This window comes from Copadichromis virginalis, linkage group LG11 (genome assembly GCF_057382275.1).
Source record: "Copadichromis virginalis isolate Kocher_CV1m ecotype Utaka linkage group LG11, C_Virginalis_male_GT1.1, whole genome shotgun sequence".
Taxonomy (NCBI): Eukaryota; Metazoa; Chordata; class Actinopteri; order Cichliformes; family Cichlidae; genus Copadichromis; species Copadichromis virginalis.
Window position 1 is genome coordinate 15070803 of NC_140628.1, and position 24249 is coordinate 15095051.

Sequence of the window (24249 nt, forward strand, 5' to 3'; positions counted from 1 at the left end):
TATAGTAAACATTTGACCTCTGTTATTGCCAACAAAGGTTATGTTACAAAGTATTGAGTTGTATTTTTGTTATTGACCAAATACTTATTTTCCACCCTGATTTACGAATAAATTCTTTACAAATCCTACCATGTGGATTCATGGATTTTTTTTCACATTCTGTCTCTCACAGTTGAAGTGTACCTCTGGTGCAAATTACTAACCTCTGTCATCATTTTAGGTGGGGGAACTTGCACAATCGGTGGCTGACTAAATACTTTTTTGCCCCACTGTATAAAGAGGCCCGTAATATGATGGAAACTGTTCAGAAAAGAGCTTGAAGGGTTAACAAGCATTAACAAGACTAAACTAAAGAAACACACTTTTACTTGTCATGTCTTTGAACATATGGAGTCATAAGATGGTCAGGCTGGAATATGAACCACTCTGTAAACAATTTCTCCAGAAGCTATTTAGAGTTGGGTGTTTCAATTAGGTAAATGAGATCAGAAGACTATATCACCAACTCCTATAACAAAATAAATAAATAAATAAATTGTTTTAAATAAGAAAAAGTCACAAAAGTAACTAGTGTTTGTCAAATCACTGCTTTCCATTTTTTTCCAAACACCTCTAGGCTGATACTCTGAGACAAAAATGTATAACATCATGTATGGAGAAGAAAAAAAAAAGGAGACGCACACCATCACCAAAATATCATCCCAACTGTGAACCATGGTGGATGGAGCATTGTGAGAACAAAATGATGCAACTAGACATTAACCTAAAGTCAGTACCCTGATTTTAACTGACTGACATCTTCTGCACATGAAGGTTGTTCAGCTAAGACAGGCCGTAATGGGAATGGCCCCAAGATCCTCCTCATTGTTGTGGAAATATCTACAGGAAGTGTCTGATTGAGGTTGTTGCTGCTAAAGGAGGTTCTACCACCGACTAAAGTTAATTTTCCCCTTTCAGGCCTGTACTGTTAGTAATAGCTCAATGTGTTCAGTGAAGACATGAGGAGTACAGTGCTTTGTATGTTAAATGAGTAATCACACTGCTTTTGTAATTGTGACTTCCACAAAGATCAGACAGCATATTGGTGGGGGGTTAATTTACTGTGCACTCTTCAAGGTAATCCACCCTCCTTAATGCTACTGCTGCCACTTGTGAGACAATAAAAGATATACTAGGGATTTGTTTTTCAAATGTAGAGTAAGAACTATATACCAGAGCTATACCTATGGCCGAGCCTAATGTATTTTAAAATCTGGAACTATATCACCACTTATCACCATCCCATCACCACTTAGTTTCATGAGGCAAGCAGAAGATATAAAGGAGGCGTCACCCTCCATTTAAAATGACTTTTGCATCACGCCTCCTAAAAGAAAAACAAAATAATGGGAAAAAAATCCCTTAAGGCATTTTGCGATGCCAAATATTGTAACACTTATAAATGATCAGCAGAGTAAGGTGAGAATTTGGAAGTTACAAATAGACAGTAGCTCAGCATTTGTAGAAACTGTGCTTAGATGCAATCAAGCCTGCTTGTATTGATGTCCAAGATACAAAATGTTTATTCTTCCAGCGGTAACTGCTGTTCAAAGAACATCAACTGTATATGTAGCTCCAAGACAGAGAGGTAAAGCTAATCCATATTTGTAAACGTAACCTCAGATATATTCTGTCAGCAGTGTTGGGGAGTAACAGAATACATGTACCACCGTTACGTATTTAAAATACAAAATATGAGTAACTGTATTCCGTTACAGTTACCGTTTAAAAAGGTGGTATTCAGAATACAGTTACTTTGTTGAAATAAATGGATTACACTGCGGTACTTTCCTGTTTCATTTTGTCGCGGGTCAGGACTGTTTGGGTTTTGTTTGACAGCTACGTTCTGTTGTTCCAGGCGGCAGCGCTACGGTTGCCATGGTTACAGGGCGACGCTCTCTCTCTCTCTCTGCGACTGTGTGTTTCCTGGGTGAGAGAGCGCCTTTTCGTTGTTGTTGTTGTTGTTGTTGTGCTAAGCTAACAGGCAGAATGCTACAAGCATAGCTCTGAAGAATGTAGCATCATGGGCAGTGTAGTCCGTGTTGCAGGGAGAATGGACTGCCATACACATTATGTGTCTGTGAGCGAGGAGGGAGAAAAAGGGGAGTGGAAAGGTAGGAGTTGTCATCGAGGAAAAACGGGAGCTGGAAGCATGTAAATATAATAATAACCACTGCAGCCAAGCTATTAAGACTCGACTGTACACCGTGTTCGTGTTTTCCTCCGAAAACAATAAGTTCCGTTGGAGCAGTCTTTCAACGCCTCTCTCTGTCTCTCGCAAGTAAAGTTGACCCACACAACAAAGTAAAGCTATTTTTCGGCTACGAGCCGATAGGGACCCCGCCGTATTAGTCAGAGGTCCCTTTACTACAGTTCGGAGTCGCGGACCTTCAGTAATAGTAATAAATCACACGGCAATAGTACATTCACGTTGTTGTAAAAAGCATGATAATATATTAAGTAATCCAAAGTATTCAGAATACGTTACTGTCATTGAGTAACGTAACGGAATACGTTACAGAATACATTTTGGGGCATGTATTCTGTATTCTGTAATGGAATACATTTTAAAAGTAACCTTCCTAACACTGTCTGTCAGTAACAAACTATGACTTGCATCACCATTGGACACACAGCAGCACTCAAGATAGATTTAGCCCCCACCTTGACATCTTGCCCAACAACAGTTTGGCATGTGGAGGGGCTGGGGATCAACTATTAGCCATGCTCTAACACATGAGACCACAGATGCAATTATAGGTAGACTACTAAAGGCATATGTTACAATTTAGTGTGTGCCATAGTATTTCACTCAAAAAGAAAAATGTCAACTTCTTGGTTCTGAGTTAAAGAACTGATGAAATAATTAGGTTGGGAAAATGTGGTATACTAAGCCTCATTCTATCAATAATTCTATGAGCTATTAAAATTCAGAATCAAGTTGCAACTGCCAGAGTCATTATACTGGTAATTGGAATGACAGCACTGCAATTTCACTTCATGACCTCAGCTGACAAGACAAGACAATGCTCTTTGCTTGTTCTAGTTTACAGACACCAGGGATGTGTTTGGTATATTCTGGTATCCTCTTTTGCTGTGTTGGACTAAATCAGAGATACAGGGCTTTGAATTCCAAAACATGTACTAATATTAATTATATTTCTAGCATTATCGGCTATTGCTTAAGTTATTGTTAGTTATTGTTAAATTAAAAAGTGTAGCTTACTGGTTGAACAGGTGAACCACATGCCAGAGGGCATAAGGCTCACCTGCTGAGGCCCAGGTTCAAGTCTGCCCCAGGCTATTTCCTGTGTGTCATTCCCCCTACTTTCTCTCCCCCTTTCTTGTCTACTGTACTGTCCTGTCCCCCCAAAAGTAAAAATGCACAAAAATGAATAAAACATTTCACAAATTCCAAATCATTGACAGATTAAAATACAATTGATTCTGACCTTAGAAGAGGTTACAGAGTTTATTGGGAAAATAGATTCATGATCTCGGGTAAAACTTACAAAGCTAGACCAAAGGTTTTCTTTTGATCTGTAGTATAATAGCAGTATAATAACTGTAAAAATAAAAGAAACAAAATGTTAAGATGATTAATTCAGCTTTCCAGGAGTGCATTGGCCAGATCTAACACAAGCAACAGGAAAGCAAAGCATAAGAATTTAAGTTTGTAAGGTTTAAACTCAGAATTACCAAAAATAAAAACAATCGGTTTCATCAGAAATCAATATGACTAACTGGCTTTATGGCAAGTAGTTTAAACTTTAAAAAAAATCTCCCTTTTTCCACAGAAAGATTTATGTGCTTTGAACCCCTGGCAAAATAAAAAGAACAAGAAATTCAAATGAAAGAGTTCAAAGGCTGGGGTGATACTGAACAATAAAACCCTGTCTTTAAATGTTGATCAGTGGATTAGATTTATATCCAAACATGTTTGCACCTGTCTGCTGAGTCTGAAGTACAAAGACAAGCAGATCAGAAAAACTAAATCACTTTCTTGAGTTGAAATCTTGTGCATGTTTAAGCACACTTTTTCACGTTTCATGTGGTTTCTCTTTCCATTTAAAATCCTTTAGAAGCCAGTGCACCTGGTTTTGAATAAGCCCCCATGGCAGCAACGCAGACATTGTCTACTGACCTCGCACACTACACATCTAACACCCCAAAGAGAAACACAGGCTTGTAGACAAACAGGTAAACATCGAGGAACAAAGGCTTATAAGCTGACTTGGACAAAATAGCTGACAGGAGAAAAAATTTATGCACAAGTAATAGAGACGTGGGAAAGGACCGATTAGGTGGGAAAACCAATATGTCACAAAAAAAAGAAAAACATACCGGTACATATTAAATATAGCTGCAAGCACTGAGGAGGGGGCAAGAGGTTCAATAGGCCACTGTCACTGAGGCAACTTGATCCGGTTAATAGCCTGGATGGAAGCATGTTATGGGGACGCTTGTTGCAGCACCTCCAAATGGTCAAATCATACAATTTTCTTCACCTTTATGTCAACAAAAGGAAATTTGAAGATACTACTTCTCATCTCACAGCTTTGTGCCAAATTTGACTGGCTGGGTATCTCTGCCAATTTTGCCAAAACTTGAAAATAAATAAATAAATATAACCATGCAAATAATTTAATTTAATTAAAGTTTTGGGGGGGTTTTGTAAAGAAAATTAAGTATTGCATGAACTGAAGTAGTGCTCTGAACTCCACTTGATCAAATGAAGCCAACGGTACATCATTGCTAAAACTCAAACATATGTTTTACCTAATAATTATGTAAAGAACTATTAGCGAAACCAATCAGACCCACTGTGGTGTGGTGAGTTTCAATCGTGAGTTTCATGAGATTTCAGTCAAACAGGAAGCAAAAATGTTTCCTTTCCTTCCCCCAAAAAAAACAAAAAACAAAAAAAAACAAAAAAAAAAAACATGAAGATGCACATTTCCTTGGCAGTTTTACAATTCAGTGAGACACCATCTCAACTTGGCACATGAGCTTCATCCCAGCAACAACATAGAAATCTCTTGGTCCAGACTGGGATAAGCAAAAGAACCTCTATGCTAATGATTTCTCCCAAAGCTACTTGAAGTCAGATCCTCCAGTTAAAGGAGACTTTAAAAAAAAGTCTTACAGTGTGTCTTGTGAAAGTCTAGTCTTCTCAAGAGCCATACCTGACAGGGCCTTAGAAGAAGCATAATAAGGATTCAGAAAGCTGGAAATGCTACATATCGAAGCAAGCATGTGCTCACAGTTAAAATCAACAACAGAATTACTGAAAAAGATGATTATTCATTTTTTGCAAAGTAAGACAAGTCAGAGTGACCAATCCAAGTTGAGACTGAGTAGCCTAAGTGGAGGGTTGTTGAGTTTCTTAAGTACCAACACTGTGCCAGGCTGTTATGGTGAAGGGAGACCCAAGTGTAAAATCAAAGCTGTCCATTTATCAGTTGAGCTATGTTCAGTAGTTATAAGTGCTGAGTGTTGACCAAAGAAATGAGATGAAGAATTTCAGACATGTTCTGTCAGCAGGAGGCACTGGAGCAGACCAGGACATGCTGGAGAACATCTCTTGGATGACCTGGGAACCTCAAAGTGTTCCCAGGTGGAGAGACGAAGATCTGGGTTTCTCTGCTTAAACTACGCCTCGTAGACTCGACTACTACTACTAGCTACTAGCAGCAGTAGCAGAAAATGGATGGATGCATGGATAAATGGAGGGATCGATTTTCCAGACTGAGATCTGAGTAATTATTCAGTGTATTCATCCAAAGACTGAGATGTACATCTCTGTATGTTGTTAGTAAAGTCAGATTGTGTTTGTTTCTAATTGTGCTTAAGGCAGAACTATTGGTCATTAAAAATACATTACTTTTTTTTAATTGCAAGCTTTTAATTTCAGGTAGATACATCTGGATCCTTTTACTCAGGCAGGAACCTTCCATCTAATTGTAAAGCTAGCAAGGAGTGCCCTAAATCACTGTGCCAAATTTCAAACCTTTTTTTTTTTTTTACCCCAAAAGAGTTAAAGGCTCGATTATACATTATTGTTTTTCTTAGACAAAGGGGAAAAAAAGTAAAGATAATATAAACTTAAGTTATACTCCGTCATATGTTGGCCTATTTTTCTTCATTTTTTGTTCATTAAAAATGGGGATTAATTCTAAAAAAGGATTCTGAAGAATACGATGAGTAAGTATCCATTATTATATAACACATTTACTAACATTAACGCTAGGTGTGTGTGTGTGTTCATGCATATACAATGGTCATCCTATGTTAGACAAAAGGGTAGGGCCCACGACATCCCCCTCTGGTCTCCTCTCCTTTGTGGAAGATAGTGTTAAATCATTAATAGGCCCACCACCGCTGTGTGTGTATGTACAAAGTATGTAAGGATCCATGTGTGTAAGGGGGAGTTCTGCGTTTGGCCCCGTGGCTTCTATCACTGCAATACTGTTCACACATCACTTTTTTTGCACACACGCGCACACGCACACATATATTCACACATACACTTTTCATCTTAGGCAGTTGAAGCATCATCTTGTTCAGACTCATAAATAATTTCCTGTAGCTCAGTCTGGCCTGGAAACCTGCCTTTCACTCCATGCCATCCACTCCCCCTGTCCAACTACAACTTTCTCTCTTTCTCCCTGCCATCTCCACCCCCTTCCCCACTACACTGATCCTTCTTTCTTCATTTCTGTCAGTCCCCATTTCCTCCACCATATCGCTCTACTGACAAAACCAACAAATTGGCTCTGTGCCTTAGCTACTAAAAATATTTCATCTAAAAACGAATTAGCTATACTGATCAATATTTTTATATAAAAACTGGACCAAATCTAGCCTTATATGTGACAGAATTGTCAGCTAGTCTCATATTGTCTTCACTTTGCTTTCCTTAGGGTAAGGGATTCAATAAACCTTAAAGAAATCAATAGAGACCATCTGTCTAGATCTAAATTCACATTTTTTGACATTTAAGACAACACTGATGCCATGGGAGCAGCTCATTCTTTTATATGGGGTGCGTGTACTCTCTATTTTTGGCTATTTCATCATGGGTTAACAGGTCACCCCTGTCAAGCAAAATTCAACTTTACTCAATAGCCTGTTGTAGCTCTCTCTCCATCAACCTTCTCGCAGCTAAGCCATTAAACACTTCAATTTTTAGCTTATTTTGTTCACATGGCAGGCTTAAGCTCTTCCCATAGTTAAACAGACTGCAAAGGTCATTCAGAAATCTCTAGTTTGCTTATATTTAAACAGTTCATGTCAGATTTGTGTTGTTTTTGCCAGGCCTTTACGTGACTAACTGGAGTACAATTGCAGCCAAAACTTCTGATATTTAGTGGAACTGTTTTCTATATCCATTCAATATTTCATATGCCACTAACTGTCCCAAAAAGGAGGATGCTTTAAATCTCATGGTCAAATTCTGCATCATTTTTTTTCTCTAAACCTACTTTTAGAAGTTGTAGAGAAAGAGCTAAGATAGAAACTTCATCTGTGCACAACCTGAAGTTAAAGCAACATCTAAACCAGATGTGGCTTTGTATTCTTCATCATGACATTTGTGATGGGGTACTTGGTAAAGTTTCCTCCTAATGACTTTTTTTGGTGCATCATCTCTGCATGGTGGAAAAATACTGCTAAAGCTTACTGCAACCACAATGAACCGCAATTTTTTTCATTTTCACAGTTTTCCTTAAGAGGACCTTATTAAAGATTTTGGAAATTATAATATGGAGGTGTTTTAATATAGCCTTAACTTGATTTATAAACATCAGTTAACTTAAAGCTCCTCAGTCAATTGCTTAGAAAGCCCATGGCAGTTCTCAACCTATTCAACACGTTTTAGTGCTTCACTGAAATTGTTAATCAAGTTTTACTGTTTAACAAGTAAAAGAAAATAAAGCAACAAAACAAGTATTTTGCCCATAGGTGCCCAAACAAGGATTTGTATCTCAAACATCCAACCATATAATGTGACCACTATCTCTCCAATAATTGTAAAACCCATGAGACAAAGTTCGCCCAAATAGACAGCTCTGTAACGTGATGACAAATATTATTCTACTGGAAAAACAGCTCGTCAGGGAAAGGGAGACTGGGAGGAGAGAGAAAATGGAGTGTGAGAGGGAGAGATGGAAAAAGAGTGAGGCAGGTTGGGTCTTAGGATGAGTGTCTGGTCCCTAAGGCTGTGTGTGAGTAGTGTGTGTTTCCATCAGCATACTCTCTCAGCTCAATAATGATAAATAAGTCAACCTTCTCTCTCCTCCCCTACACCCCTCTCCTCGCTCCTGTCACACACACACACACACGCACACGCACCTCTTCTCTGTTCATCTACCCCCCTACACTCCCAGTGGTAATGAAGCAACAGTAGGTACTAGCTGACAACTGTGCAGACCGGTTTCATCTATATTCATTCTGCTATAGTGGGCCACCACAGCAAGACCCTTTCTGCACCTGAGAGACAAAACAACATCCATCCATCTCCTTCTTTCCTTTTACCTGTTCACTGTATATCACTGTCTACCAAATGTGTCCCTAATCCGTGGGAAAAGGTCACCGTGTAAAAATACTAGAAAGAAAAACACTGTATATTTCTTTATGTGATGTGGGAGCAATTTCTTAATAGACATGCTTCAAAAAGCACAAGCCCATTTCTAATCTTTATTTTAGTGTTAAATCAACTACAGTCTTATAAGTTCACTTTAAAAACAAAACAAAACAGTAATTTAAACTGGCAAAGTAAGAAAAAGGGATGAAATAAGACAGAAAAAGAAAAAAGTGAAAGAAAAAATTGCAAAAAGGAAAGAAGTATCTACATTTCTACTTGTGTTTCTGCTCCATCTACTGTATATGTGTGTCTGGAGGGTCCTAATTGCTGCTGAGGTCAGACTGCTGAGCAGTAAAGGGTTGTGTTTGATGCAGGTAAGAGTGCGAATGCACACACGTGTGTGTGTGTGTGTGTGTGTGTGTGTGTGTGTGTGTGTGTGTGTGTGTGTGTGTGTGTGTGTGTGTGACTGCTCTGCATGCCCTTGACTTGCAGCTGGCAAACAACGCTTTAGGCCCCCACAGCTGCCTCATCATTACAGTTCACAGGGATCCCCTGCCACACACTCTTGCGCACACACACACACACACACACACACACACAGTGAGAGAGACTTAGTCACAGCTACACAGGCACAGACAAACAGACACATGCAGACATACACAGAGACACTCACCCCTTCCCGCAGGCTCCTCATTAAGCCAGTGTAGGCGGCAGCGGGAACGAACCACAGTCCCTCTGGGGAGCCTCTCTTCTTCTCCTGATAGAGAGGCATAGAAAAGAGAGGGAGAAAGGGTGAGAGAAGAGAGATGGAGGGGATACAGTAAAGGGAGGAGGGGGCAGTGGAGGAGTAGAGTGGGAGTCAGAGAAAGGCAGAGTGTAGGAGATGCGGAGTGCAGCAGAGAGGAGTTGAGGAAAGGGTAAGAAAAGGGTGCAAAAGGAGCCAGGGCATCTTTATTACTTAACTGCATTTGCAATACTCAAATTAAGACTTTTTCCATCAAAATATTTTAAAAATATAGGAACAAGGTACATGTGAGTATTTAAATAGTGTTTTTTCATTGACTATTTAAGAAACAATCTGTTATCTATTAGTATTAGTAGTAAATGACATTTCAAAAAATAGTTGAAATAATGTGTTACAACTTCCTATGGACTAGGCTGATGGTTTTGGTTGCTCTGTCAAACCATAAACTCACACATAATTCTGAATAATCCTGAAATTATCATGTATTTTATATTAATCTGGGAAATCTAGTATGGTATTTTTTCCTGTGAATGTTCAGTCATCAAAATGTTGCCACTGTATTTTCAGTTATTCACATGATCATATGTTTACCATTTACTTCTTATCCTGACAAAATAGGCTTTACATTTATATTGTCTTACTAACTGTCTTAAAATCCACAAAATTGAGATAAATTCAACAATAATTCAACTTTTTTTTTATCAAACAATTCTCTGTTCCATTGCAATTGTATAGGCTCTAGGCTACATCTAACCTTGAGGATAAAGTCAGCACTGGAGGCTATAGCTAATCGTTGTCATTGACTGGGGCTGCAGGAGAGTAAAGAAGATCATTTTACCAGGGGACACTTACAGAGCCATTCCACATTACTCAAACTGTTTCTCCTGCCATTATAGAGACAAAGTGGGTCCACATGGCTGGTAGAGCTCAGATCCATGAAGGATTTTCATCTGAACTGTTTGTAATTAAGACATTTGCTTTCACTAATGCTGCTAAATTAACTTAACTATTCATTAAGGTGTTAAAGACAGTCGTGTACTGTTAGCTGACAGCATGAGACAACAAAACACCCAATTTTACTTACTATTTAAAATCAGTCTGATAATATGTTAATTCATCCTTGTAAAGCCCAATAAGGATATAGGTTTTTATGGTGGTTTTTTTTTTTCAAGGGTATATCTAGCCTCAAGAACACAGGAAGCAATGTAGCTGACACTAAGCAGAAAACCTATCAGATCATCAGACCGCCAACCTTGAGACTCTAAAAACAGTCCAAAAAAATACGATTACCGACACTAACAAGCTGATCTACAATACGGCAGCAGTGATCAGTGAGATGCTTGGCTACAAGTTGAACAGCCACAAGGGGCAGTACCCTCCATGGAGAAGGAGGCTAGAGGGCAAGATCAAAGTAGCACGGAGGGAGGTTAGCCAACTAACAGAGTTGCAGAAAGGTGCGACAAATAAGGTGCCTAAGAAATACAGCAAGCTGTCCATACCTGAGGCCTTGGAAACTGCCAAGCAAAGACTCACAGCCTTGGCCAGCCGCTTGAGGAGGTACACCAGAGAGATAGAAGGCAGGAGAATAAACCAGCTGTTCTCCACAGAACCAGCAAAGGTGTACTCTCAGTGGCAAGGGAACAATAAGAGAACAGCACCACCAAGGCTGGAGACGGAGCAATACTGGAAGAGCATATGGGAGAAGGATGCAACCCATAACGGCAATGCTCAGTGGCTAGTGGATCTGAGGGCAGACCACAGCGACCTCCCTGAACAGGGTCCAGTAACCATCACAGTGGCAGATATCCAAGAAAGGGTCTCCAGTATGAAGAGTTGGACAGCACCAGGGCCCGACATGGTTCACGCCTACTGGCTGAAGAAGCTGACTGCACTCCACGAGCGTCTGGCAGCACAAATGAACCAGCTGCTAGTTAACGAGAGACACCCGGAATGGCTAACTGAAGGGCGGACGGTCCTGATCCCCAAGGACCCCAAGAAGGGACCGGTCCCCTCCAACTACCGACCAATAACCTGCCTCAGTACTACATGGAAGCTCCTGTCAGGCATCATATCGGCTAAGATGAACAGGCACAAGGGTCAATACATGAGCGGGACACAGAAAGGAATTGGCAAGAATACCAGAGGTGCAAAACACCAGCTACTGGTAGACAGAACAATCAGCCGAGACTGCAAGACCAGACTGACCAACCTGTGCACTGCCTGGATTGATTACAAGAAGGCCTATGACTCAATGCCCCACAGCTGGATACTGGAATGCCTAGAATTGTACAAGATCAATGGGACCCTAAGAGCCTTCATCAGGAACTCAATGGGGATGTGGCGTACAACACTAGAGGCCAACTCCAAGCCCATAGCACAAGTTACCATCAAGTGCGGGATCTACCAAGGAGATGCTCTGTCCCCACTGCTGTTCTGCATAGGCCTGAACCCCCTCAGTGAGATCATTAACAAGACTGGCTACGGATACCGACTACGGAACGGAGCAGTTGTCAGCCACCTCCTGTACATGGATGACATCAAGCTGTATGCCAAGAGTGAACGAGACATCGATTCACTGATCCACACTACCAGGCTATACAGCAATGACATTGGAATGTCGTTCGGACTGGAGAAGTGTAGTCGGATGGGTAGTCAGAACTGAGGGGATTGAACTACCAGAAGGCAACATTGCAGACATAGAGGACAGTTACAAGTACCTGGGGATCCCGCAGGCAAATGGGAACCATGAAGAGGCCGCTAGAAAGGCTGCAACCACCAAGTACCTGCAGAGGGTCAGGCAAGTCCTGAGGAGTCAGCTGAATGGTAAGAACAAGATCCGGGCCATCAACACATACGCCCTGCCCGTGATCAGGTACCCTGCTGGGGTAATAGGCTGGCCAAAGGAGGAGATAGAAGCCACTGACATAAAGACAAGAAAGCTCCTGACCATGCATGGAGGGTTTCACCCCAAGGATGGCCCCAACTGACCGAGTGCTCAGTGAATACCTCAGGCAGCAGAAACCCAAGAAAGAGGAGGGAGACGAGGAACCATCATGGAAGGACAGAGCCCTGCACGGTATGTACCACCGGCAGATAGAGGAGGTGGCTGATATCCAGAAATCCTACCAGTGGCTGGACAAAGCTGGACTGAAAGACAGCACAGAGGCACTAATCATGGCAGCACAAGAACAAGCTCTGAGCACAAGATCCATAGAGGCTGGGGTCTATCACACCAGGCAAGACCCCAGGTGCAGGCTGTGTAAAGATGCCCCAGAGACAATCCAGCACATAACAGCAGGGTGCAAGATGCTAGCAGGCAAGGCATACATGGAACGCCATAACCAAGTGGCCGGCATAGTGTACAGGAACATCTGTGCGGAGTATAACCTGGAAGTCCCGAGGTCAAAATGGGAGATGCCCCCAAGGGTGGTGGAGAATGACCGAGCTAAGATCCTGTGGGACTTCCAGATACAGACGGACAAAATGGTGGTGGCTAACCAACCGGACATAGTGGTGGTAGACAAACAGAAGAAGACGGCCGTAGTGATCGATGTAGCGGTTCCGAATGACAGCAATATCAGGAAGAAGGAACACGAGAAGCTGGAGAAATACCAAGGGCTCAGAGAAGAGCTCGAGAGGATGTGGAGGGTGAAGGTAACGGTGGTCCCCGTGGTAATCGGAGCACTAGGTGCGGTGACTCCCAAGATAGGCGAGTGGCTCCAGCAGATCCCGGGAACAACATCGGAGATCTCTGTCCAGAAGAGCGCAGTCCTGGGAACAGCTAAGATACTGCGCAGGACCCTCAAGCTCCCAGGCCTCTGGTAGAGGACCCGAGCTTGAAGGATAAACCGCCCGCAGGGGCGTGCTGGGTGTTTATTAGGGGTGCAACAATACTCGGATCGATATTGAACCGTTCGATACTCCGCCTAGGCTGCACTGTCGAGCGCAGATCCACTGAGCACAGCGCAAGCTAGCAAGACAAAAGTTGAGCTTGTTGCAACATGGCAACTGCCTCAACGCTACCCGAAATTGAACCTCCTCCACCCTCATTCAGATCTGGCGTTTGGAACTATCTTGGTTTTCATGTGACGTATGACCCAGATGGTAAGTGCGTCATGGACAAAAGTAAAACAGTATGTCGGATGTGCCACGCAATGCTCGATTGGTGGGAACTAGTGTGTTAGCGCAGTTAGCTCGTTAACGTGTTGACACCGTCCAGCTCCACGCACGGGGCGATCCGCGGTAACTCGTTAACGGAGATTTGCGGCATTATGGCGTTAATGTCATTTTAACGAGATTAACGCTGACAGCACTAGTGGGAACACAACGAATATGACTGCACATTTACTCCGACATCATCCTAGTGCAAAGACAAGTGGAAGCAGACAAAAACAACAAGCACGCATGCTACAAACTTTACCCGAGTCATTTAGACACCCGTTAGCACATGATTCTCCTTATGGGGACCTGATATGTTTAATATGCTGCGGAGAATATAGCCCAGAAGAAGCTATAGTATAGCTTTTATTTTGGAAAGAGCCATTTCTCTGTAATAAACTCTCTTTTCCAAAGATGAGTGATTTCTCGATCAGATAGATTTTTTATTATTATTATTTTATTGTTTCAGCAACATTAAATTTAAAAACTGTACTTTTGAGTTAAAATATATATTTATAATTTTAATAAATGACAAATTAAAAAGGCATGAACATTTTTTTGTATAGAAAAAATATCGAAACGTGACACCAAAGTATCGAACCAAACCATGAATCTTGTGTATCGTTGCATCCCTAATATACATGTATGTATATATACATGTATGTATATATATATATATATATATATATATATATATATATATATATGTACACACACACACACACACACACACATATATACATATATATATATATATATATATATATATATATATATATATATATATATATATATATATGTACACACACACACACACACACACACACACACACACACACATATATACATATATATATATATACATATATATATATATACACACACACACATATATATATACATATATATACACACATATATACATATATATATACACACATATACATATATATACACACACATACATATATATATATTAGGGGTGCAACGATATTCGTATCGATATTGAACCGTTCGATACAGTGCTTTCGGTTCGGTACGCATATGTATCGAACAATACAACATTTGTAATTTATTTTATCAACTTTCCTTCTGACGATGCTGTCTGTGTTGAGCGCTCAGTGAATCTGCGTTCGACTACTCCGCCTAGGCTGCACTGTCGAGCGCAGATCCACTGAGCGCTCAACACAGACAGCATCGTCAGAAGGAAGAGCGCAGGGCAAGCTAGCAAGACAGAAGTTAAGCTCCCCTTGCAACATGGACCTCCCCCACCCTCATTCAGATCTGGCGTTTGGAATTATTTTGGTTTTCATGTGACGTATGACCCTGAAGGTAAGCGAGTCATGGACTAAAGTAAAACAGTATGTTGGATGTGGCATGCAATGCTCAATTACATGGGTGGGAACTAGTGTGTTAGCGCAGTTAGCTCGTTAACGTGTTGGCCGTCTAGCCCCATGCACGGGGCGATCGGCGGTAGCTCGTTAACGGAGATTTGCCGTGTTGTGGCGTTAAGGTCATTTCAACGAGATTAACCTGAAAGCACTAGTGGGAACACAACGAATATGACTGCACATTTACGCCGACATCATCCTAGTGCAAAGACAAAAACAACAAGCATGCTACTAACTTTAGCCGAGTCATTTAGACAGCTGTTAGCACATGATTCTCCTTATGCTGCTGAGAATATAGCCCAGAAGAAGCGGATAGTATAGCTTTTATTTTGGAAAGAGACATTTCTCTGTAATAAACTCTCTTTTCCAAAGATGAGTGATTCCTCAATTAGATACAGGGCTTGCGATATCGCTAGCCCGACGTCCTGGGGCTAGCGATTTTTTCAGTCGGGCTACCAAAATCTATCTCTTCCCTGCCCGTCGGGCTATTGTAGGAAGGAAAAATATATGTCAATGCTTTTGCATTCTTTCAGAAATGTAGCTGGGTAATTATGTCTTTGGCATCGGTGAGCCACTGTCAATATGTGACATATTGAAATCGCGTTTGAATTTGCGCTTGCTTTTTTGCTTTCACTTTGCAATCGTGCGAACTGTGTATAGAGAGCGACAGCACTGATCTGTGAGTGATGATAATTTGTGCACCAATTCCTCTGACATCGTCTTATTAATCGTTAGCTTACTATGCAAACATGACAAGTGAAATCTCCCGCAGCAAGCTTAAACATGTGAGAGGTTGATCGAGCAGAGAATCGCTGAGCTTATGTGAGTGCTTGTGTAAAAGCAGCAGTATATATATTTTAGTTCTGCTGAGCCAAATAAGACAGGTCAGGGTGAAGAAGTGACAGCCAAAGAAAAGCTTACCACAAAACGGAGAAGTTATGACAAATCAGACTATAAGGCAAAAAGAAAGTGCAGCTTTATGGTTTCATGGACAAAAGAATTTCTGTGGCTGCAATATGACGAGCTAAATAACCAGGGCTGCACATAAGTGGTCCGCAGGTGCGCATTCGCTGTCAAAATAAAAAACATGCACAAGGGTTAGGGTTAAATTTAAAAACTGTACTTTTGAGTTAAAATATATATTTATAATTTTAATAAATGACAAATTAAAAAGGCATGAACATTTTTTTGTATCGAAAAAATATCGAACCGTGACACCAAAGTATCGAACCGAACCGAACCGTGAATTTTGTGTATCGTTGCACCCCTAATATATATATATATATATATATATATATATATATATATATATACATACATACATACATACATACATACATTAGGGCTGCCACGATTAGTCGACTAGTCACGATTACGTCGACTATCAAAATCGTCGACGACTGATTTAATAGTCGACGCGTCGTTTGAAGCTTTGTAAGATCACAAAAGACGCAGGAATAAGTGGCAGGATTTAAGAGTGTAATAACGGACTGGAACAGAAGATGGCAGCACAGCATGTACAAGGATGCCAGCTGCCGTTAAACCCCGAAGAAGAAGAAGTTGTTTCCCAGAATTCATAGCGCGGCCCAGCTCAGTTTCCAACAATGGCGGCAGCTAGTTAGTTTTAATATTACTCTTATTATTCTTTCTGGGTCACAAAATAAACGTTTAACATATTTTCAGGCGAGAATGTAGCTGTGTAAACCTCAAATATCTGCTCAGTTTATCAAGACACCACATATTTTCAAAAGCGCTCCAACGTTTTCGGAGACGTCTGTTACCCACTAGCTCGATAGTTAGCCGGGGGCTAGGCTAACTAGAGCCGTGAGAACACCGGACTCCCGGCAAATCGTTTTCAAACCCACCGCCGTCTTTCGCTACTTAGGTTAAATATATATGAGTCACTTAGATAACTTAAACATGTTATTGTTTGGCTTTTTTTAGTATTTTATTTGTTCCTGAGTAAATCGGTTTGGCTGAGATTAAAGTTTTTACACAGCTGAATAAACGTCAAGCAGACAGCTGATTATCAGAAGTGTGAGATGCTCGAGAATTTACTCCGGTGTCCTGTTATATTTTAGATAGCAAGGAGTTTATTAAACTTCACCGAAACAATCTGCAAATTTCATTAAAATTTTATAAACTATCATCTTGTCCTTATTTTTAGTTAGCACATACCTTAAACACTTAAAGCTGTAAGCTAATGATAGTTATATAAGAGCAGATGCTGCTGGTGCAATAAGCTGTACGTTTTACGTCCAATGGATGATGATCTGATTAGTCGACTAATCGCAAAAATAATCGGTGACTAGTCGACTATCAAAATAATCGTTTGTGGCAGCTCTAATATACATATATATATATATGCACTAAAATTTCAGTAACACTAAAGACACTACATTACAGAGCATCTTAGGGATGGTAAGTTGATATAAGATCATTTTTTACTATAACTAAATGAAAATGTATACGTTTAAATTGCTGGTTAGATGATTTCTGTGGGAGATAGAACACATTTGCATCAGTCGACAAACACAATTCCTGCAGGAGCTTAAGAGTCAATTTATTAGGAGCTTCGACACAGCAATGAGATTGTTTAAGGTTTCAGAGAATAATGTGTGCAATCAGGTGGGTTGATTGATTTTTAAAGGTTATCCATCAGTTGAGTAAATAAAAATCTTATGCTTAATTGACCTGCCTGGGTAAATTAGGTTAACTGGCAATAAATTGTAGTGCCCCTGGTAATGAAGTCAAACAAGGCCCCCTTCGCTCTAATTCTCAGGGCTGGGGGTCAATTAAATTTCAACTGAATTTAGTTAGTGTGTAGATATAAAGTCCATTACCTGATGACAGAGTACTTTCATTCATTTCACCTAAAGCTGAACATTACCACTGAAGAAATAACAAACAGTCTTACTTGTGACATCAATTCTGTGTTCATTTTTACTTATTAACTGAAGAAATCAATTTCACTGCTGAACTATTGGCGAAAGATGATATGACACATTCACAGCCACTTAAAGTTAACAGCAAGGTGAGCAGCCAGTGAATCATTTCTTTCATTGTATTCCTTACTGCTTGTATTAACATAATTGTTCGGGTCATTTAATGACATAATATGCCACTGCCTTGTCTAGTATGTAGAACAATATTAAGAGAATTTGTCTGAGACTAATTAAAGACCTTCATGAATTAGTCTTAACAATGGTGTATGGAAAACAGACTTTAATCGCAGGTTAACGGTAAAAAAAAGAATAAAATCAAATAGTAAGAAATGCACCTGCCCCAATCTGCTGGTTTCTTCTTGACAAAAATGCCAAATAACATTTCTATTAACAGCTCCTCTTCTGTTATACCTCTTCTAATCAAGGAAAAATCTACTTCACAAAGAATGAGTGTTAAAAAAAACGAGTAATGTTCTTGCCACTTATGCAACCTCCTGCAATGAGTGTCCTTTTCATGCCTAAAGCAAGTATGCATGTGGACCGACTTCTATAGACGTGTTTGGAAACATAATCATGTTTCAATAAACTGCAACATATCTATCTCTTTAAAAATGTCTCTTCACGTTGGCTTCTGACATTCAAAGTGTACCTGAGAGGAGATGAGGTAGAGGAACTCCGCGAGTGGTGGCAGCAGGAGCCGTTTTATTTTACTGTTCCTTAGATTATCCCTCAGCAGGTCTGTTAGTGTGGACACAGCCTGCAAAGAGCATGACAAACACTTTCAATAGTACTTCTATTTTCAATTAAAGTTCAATCACATGAAAATTTAAAAAACAATAATAATAATAATAATAATAATAATTTAAAAAAAAAACTATCTGCACAATAAAATTACAATTCATTTTACATTTATATATTTCCCTAGGGCTGGACATATTCTATTTTTTAATACAAGCCAGGGGCATCTGTATTACCCAGAGACATCACCAGAAGCATGGCAATGCTCTGCTAGCACATAAAAATTTCAACTTCAAAACTCTTATATTCTAACATTATTTTTAAGTTGAGGTAGCAAATACAAAAAGCTTAGCTAAAACCAAATATCTAATTTATGAACGCAATCAACTAAAAATATTAAGGAAAAACAGGAAAATTGATTTTGTCAAAGTCGCTAAGGCCACTATTACAGAGATCATAATTTCAAAGCCTGCAAAGCTGTCCCACTGTGTAGGATTATAGTCCAAATCTACCAGGAGCTGCCTGTGTTGTAGTCAACAAAAACCTGGTCTACAACTTTTGAGGAACGAAGACATGCATATTATTTAGAATTTGATGACTAAAACGGCAACAATGTCATGCTAACCTGAAAAACATTTAACAACTGTTTGTTTTAGTAAAGCTGAACAATTATCCACTGATGTTCTTTGAAAGAACCTGCAAATGCAATATTGTCACTTCTTCTATGAGGTTAACACAAAGCCAGTAGTGAAAGGCTGCAGGACCCAGAGTGATGCTCAGGTTGGATCTTCCCAAACAAATCCACCAGTCAAAGCTTGACTTTGAGAAAAAATGAGTGATGAGGTCAACAGGTTTACAGCACTGAGGTTGGTTTTTTACAGTAGGGACACTGCTCTCACATCAAATACTCCTTGGGCAATAAACTGTTGTATAAGTTGCATAATGTTAAAAAACAAACAAACAGCAAAAATGTGTAACAAAATACTTTGTGTATGGAGTTAAAATATAATATTATGGTTTACCTTTTAAGTAAGGACAAGATTATTAGCTGCTGGAATAAGACATAATTGGTTTATCTATAGCCCTGTGAAAGGCTGGAAACATGTCCAGGGTGTATTTCATGACTTAGAGGATGGATATGCTCAAGGCCCTCTATTCATCCAGTTCAGGGGGGCAGAGTTAAGAAAACAGAAGCATGGATGGGATATACATTAAATACAAAAAAAAAAAAAAAAAAATCCCATTGAACTCAGATGTAAACACACACACACAGACTTAATTATATGCAAACACAGCCTTTCTGGCTGGCTGCTTCCTGACATTAGCATTACTGCCAGCTTTTCCCCCTCTGTGATCTGATGCAAGTTCTGCCTCATTCCTCTTTTGTTCCTGCTTTCTTCTTTATTTTTTCCATTGTTTCCATTCTCTCCCAGTTTTGTATCATTTCTGTATTGTTGAACACATTTTCTCCTTCTCTTCCATTTTAAATTTGCCTGCTGTGATTCTATTACAGCTCTCTCACCAATCCTGTCTGTTAGCTATGTTGTTCTGTCTGTCCATTTTAGGGTGAGGTAGTGTGACAGATTATAATGTTCTCTCCCACAGAAAGTTTCACTACAGTTACACTCAAGCAATTGTATTTTGCCATTTTCCAATCTTCTCTCTCACTCCCTTAGTGAGATCAAACCACTAACAATTTCTAAATGGAAAAGGTTGGGAATTAATATGCTGGGGTGTGTTAGAAACTGGTCAAGCAGCTGTACTCAGGGAGAGGGGAGAGGTAGAGAAAAAAAAAGCCTACATGAAGACATATAAAAAATAATTCCCAGAGAACACCTTACAATTATCTCAGCATCAGCACTTCAGGTGAAAACTATGCACATCAATGCACACAAGGAAATACAAACCCATGCACTTAATTAACACACATAAACAACAACGCAGACACACACACACACACACACACACAATAAACAGTGCGATGACCAGTTACTGCGGTGGACTATTAGCCTTATAGAAGACTGAAGACTCAGCCAGAATTAATAGGTAATACAAGCCCATAAAGCGGTGACAGAGGAGAGTGACTTATAAATCAGTACACCAGATTTCAATCCCAGCTGTCATAGCGTGAAAGGCGGGGGCACACCTGGATAGTTTGTCAGTTTGTTGCACGGCTAAATTCAGATTAATGGATCACATATCTTATACTAACAATGTGAGGCACAGATTATCACAGCATCTAAAAACACATTCACCAAATATCTCTAGGAAACAAGACTTTTATATTGTTTACCCATAAGAGTATCCAGACGTGCCACTTTAATCAACTTTATTTAACTTTAATCAAAATCAGTCTTAACATAATTACACAACACAGTCAGTCCAAACTTTTTTTTTCTTTTTTACAAAGGATATTTAGAAATCCAGAAATGTCTTTGTTGAGCCATTGCCCTCTGAATATGTCTTCTTAAGGATTGCTGTGAGCTTTTAAAATTCATTGCTTTCCTATAACCCTTCACAGTTCAAGCTTTTGTGGCAAAACTCCCAGAAAATCTGGGGAAGATCATGTGTAGTGGATTTTGAAAGCACAGCTTCTCTATCTCACATTAAGAAAGCAAGAAACATGCATTAGTAACATTAAAACAAAACATTTATTTTTCATTTAATTCTATTTGACGGCTGAAGGACAATGACAGACTCACTGTAGAAAGACAAAAGAGAAACAAACAGGACAGGAAGAAAGAACAGTGAGACAGGAAGAGAGACAGACGAGTGTGTCTATTGAAGAGTAATGAAAGCATATAGCAGCTACCATGGTAACTAAGCCCAGCCCCAAAACTCTGATTAGCAGAATATCAGTGAGAGGACCCCTGCTGAGAAAACACACACACACACACACACACACACACACACACACACACACACACACACACACACACACACACACACACCAGAGAAAAAAATCTTTTATTGGTCATCTGTTAGCATCACTATAACATAAGGACAAACACAAACACAGATGCACCAAAAGAAGGAAAAAAAACAAACAAACAACCCCCCCCCCCCCACACACACACACACACACACACAAAATATCATAAAAGAGACCCCTGCTGAGTCCTCGCATAAACATGGTTTAAAAAAAAAAAAAAAAAAAAGCACACTTGCAGAAACACACAAAACACCTCTGCTGCGTCTATAGATGGACACACGACTACAGACACAAAGATTATTTATATAATGCTTTTTGTTATCCTTGTCATTAGTAGCTGATTTTTTTCCACTCATCATTGGTTTTTAACAATTCACTAAAGAGAAACTGCGATGCCAAAGTCGTCCATTTTGTATATCGCTGTGATGACTCGGTAAATGGTAAATAGACTGGTTCTTATATAGCGCTTTTCTACTCTTCTGAGCACTCAAAGCACTTTACACAACATGTGCATTCACCGATTCAAACAAGCACATTTTCTTAGTGCTTTCTAACTAACATTCACACACACATTCATACTCCGAGGGATGCATCGGAGAGCAATTTGGGGTTAGTATCTTGACCAAGAGGCATGCAGACTAGGGGAAGCCAGGAATCAAACCACCAGTATCAGTAGATGATCAGTAGATGACCTGCTCTACTGCCTGAGCTACAGCCATCCCAGTAGTAGCAAAGAGCCAGAAGACAACTGGTGTGGTATAAAACAGTTCTCTGGCGTAAGATGTCGACAGTAAACCATGGTAAATAAGAATAAGCCCTGGGCATCACTGACAAATAGCACATAGCTAGATCTCTGTGCCATTTATACACCCCCAGTAGATTCTACTTTGATGAAGCCATTTTTTAAACTCCATCAAGAATCTGCCAATGTCCAGGACTCAAAAAAATGATGCCTGATATGATGAAACTACAAATCAGAAACTACTTGTTTTGTAAGTCTCACTGGTAATGCGTCTCTTCCTTCTGCTTGTACATAGTTAACAGAAAGTTCAGAGGGGACTCTTTAGATAAATGACTCAACAAGGGAAACCAATAAACTGCAATGCTTATGATGGGCCCTAGACAGTGATGACAAATCTGCAAAGGCTTTAAAGTTACATTATCTGACAAATCACATATCAGTATATAGTAAAAATCAGACAAACAAAAACAAGACAATCAATACATTCCTGCCAATATGGCCACTGGTAATATCAATATTTTATCATAAGGCTAATTTCTCTCATTTGTGGCACTAAACATGACCATGTAAGTACCATGGCATCTATGTCAGCATGTGCATAGGCACATTCATAAAAAAGGTCACTAAATATTGTTTATGGATGACCCATGATAAATTAAAATCTTCCACCTAAACCACTGTACTATTGAACATACAGTGGGGCAAAAAAGTATTTAGTCAGCCACCGATTGTGCAAGTTCCCCCACTTAAAATGATGACAGAGGTCAGTAATTTGCACCAGAGGTACACTTCAACTGTGAGAGACAGAATGTGAAAAAAAAAATCCATGAATTCACATGGTAGGATTTGTAAAGAATTTATTCGTAAACCAGGGTGGAAAATAAGTATTTGGTCACCTCAAACAAGGAAAATCTCTGGCTCTCACAGACCTGTAACGTCTTCTGTAAGAAGCTTTTCTGTCCCCCACTCGTTACCTGTATGAATGGCACCTGTTTGAACTCATCATCTGTATAAAAGACACCTGTCCACAGCCTCAAACAGTCAGACTCCAAACTCTGCCATGGCCAAGACCAAAGAGCTTTTGAAGGACACCAGGAAAAGTATTGTAGACCTGCACCAGACTGGGAAGAGTGAATCTACAATAGGCAAGCAGCTTGGTGTGGAAAAATCAACTGTGGGAGCAATCATCAGAAAATGGAAGACATACAAGACCACTGATAATCTCCCTCGATCTGGGGCTCCACGCAAGATCTCATCCCGTGGGGTCAAAATGATCATGAGAACGGTGAGCAAAGATCCCAGAACCACACGGGGGGACCTGGTGAATGACCTGCAGAGAGCTGGGACCAAAGTAACAAAGGTCACCATCAGTAACACACTACAACGGCAGGGAATCAAATCCCGCAGTGCCAGACGTGTTCCGCTGCTGAAGCCAGTGCATGTCCAGGCCCATCTGAAGTTTGCCAGAGAGCACATGGATGATACAGCAGAGGATTGGGAGAATGTCATGTGGTCAGATGAAACCAAAGTAGAACTTTTTGGTATAAACTCAACTCGTCGTGTTTGGAGGAAGAAGAATACTGAGTTGCATCCCAAGAACACCATACCTACTGTGAAGCATGGGGGTGGAAACATCATGCTATGGGGCTGTTTTTCTGCCAAGGGGACAGGACGACTGATCCGTGTTAAGGACAGAATGAATGGGGCCATGTATCGTGAGATTTTGAGCCAAAACCTCCTTCCATCAGTGAGAACTTTGAAGATGAAACGAGGCTGGGTCTTCCAACATGACAATGATCCAAAACACACCGCCCGGGCAACAAAGGAGTGGCTCCATAAGAAGCATTTGAAAGTCCTGGAGTGGCCTAGCCAGTCTCCAGACCTCAACCCCATAGAAAATCTGTGGCGGGAGTTGAAAGTCCGTGTTGCTCGGCGACAGCCCCAAAACATCACTGCTCTCGAGAAGATCTGCATG

The 24249-nt window shown here is 40.2% G+C and overlaps 1 protein-coding gene across 7 annotated transcripts in view; it reads right to left on the bottom strand.

Annotated features, from left to right (window-relative positions):
- The window catches only part of ulk4 (unc-51 like kinase 4), a 102876-nt gene that overhangs the window by 60369 nt on the left and 18258 nt on the right, over window positions 1-24249 (bottom strand). For all 7 annotated transcript variants that reach the window (XR_014923008.1, XR_014923007.1, XM_085473273.1 and 4 more), the window contains 2 exons: window positions 18512-18619; window positions 9297-9380 (listed from right to left, as the gene is read on the bottom strand). Coding sequence is in view for 5 of the 7 variants with exons in the window: in XM_085473273.1 (XP_085329399.1) it covers window positions 9297-9380; window positions 18512-18619 (192 nt within the window). In the remaining 2 variants the exon portion in view is untranslated. The remainder of the gene's footprint in view (window positions 1-9296; window positions 9381-18511; window positions 18620-24249) is intronic.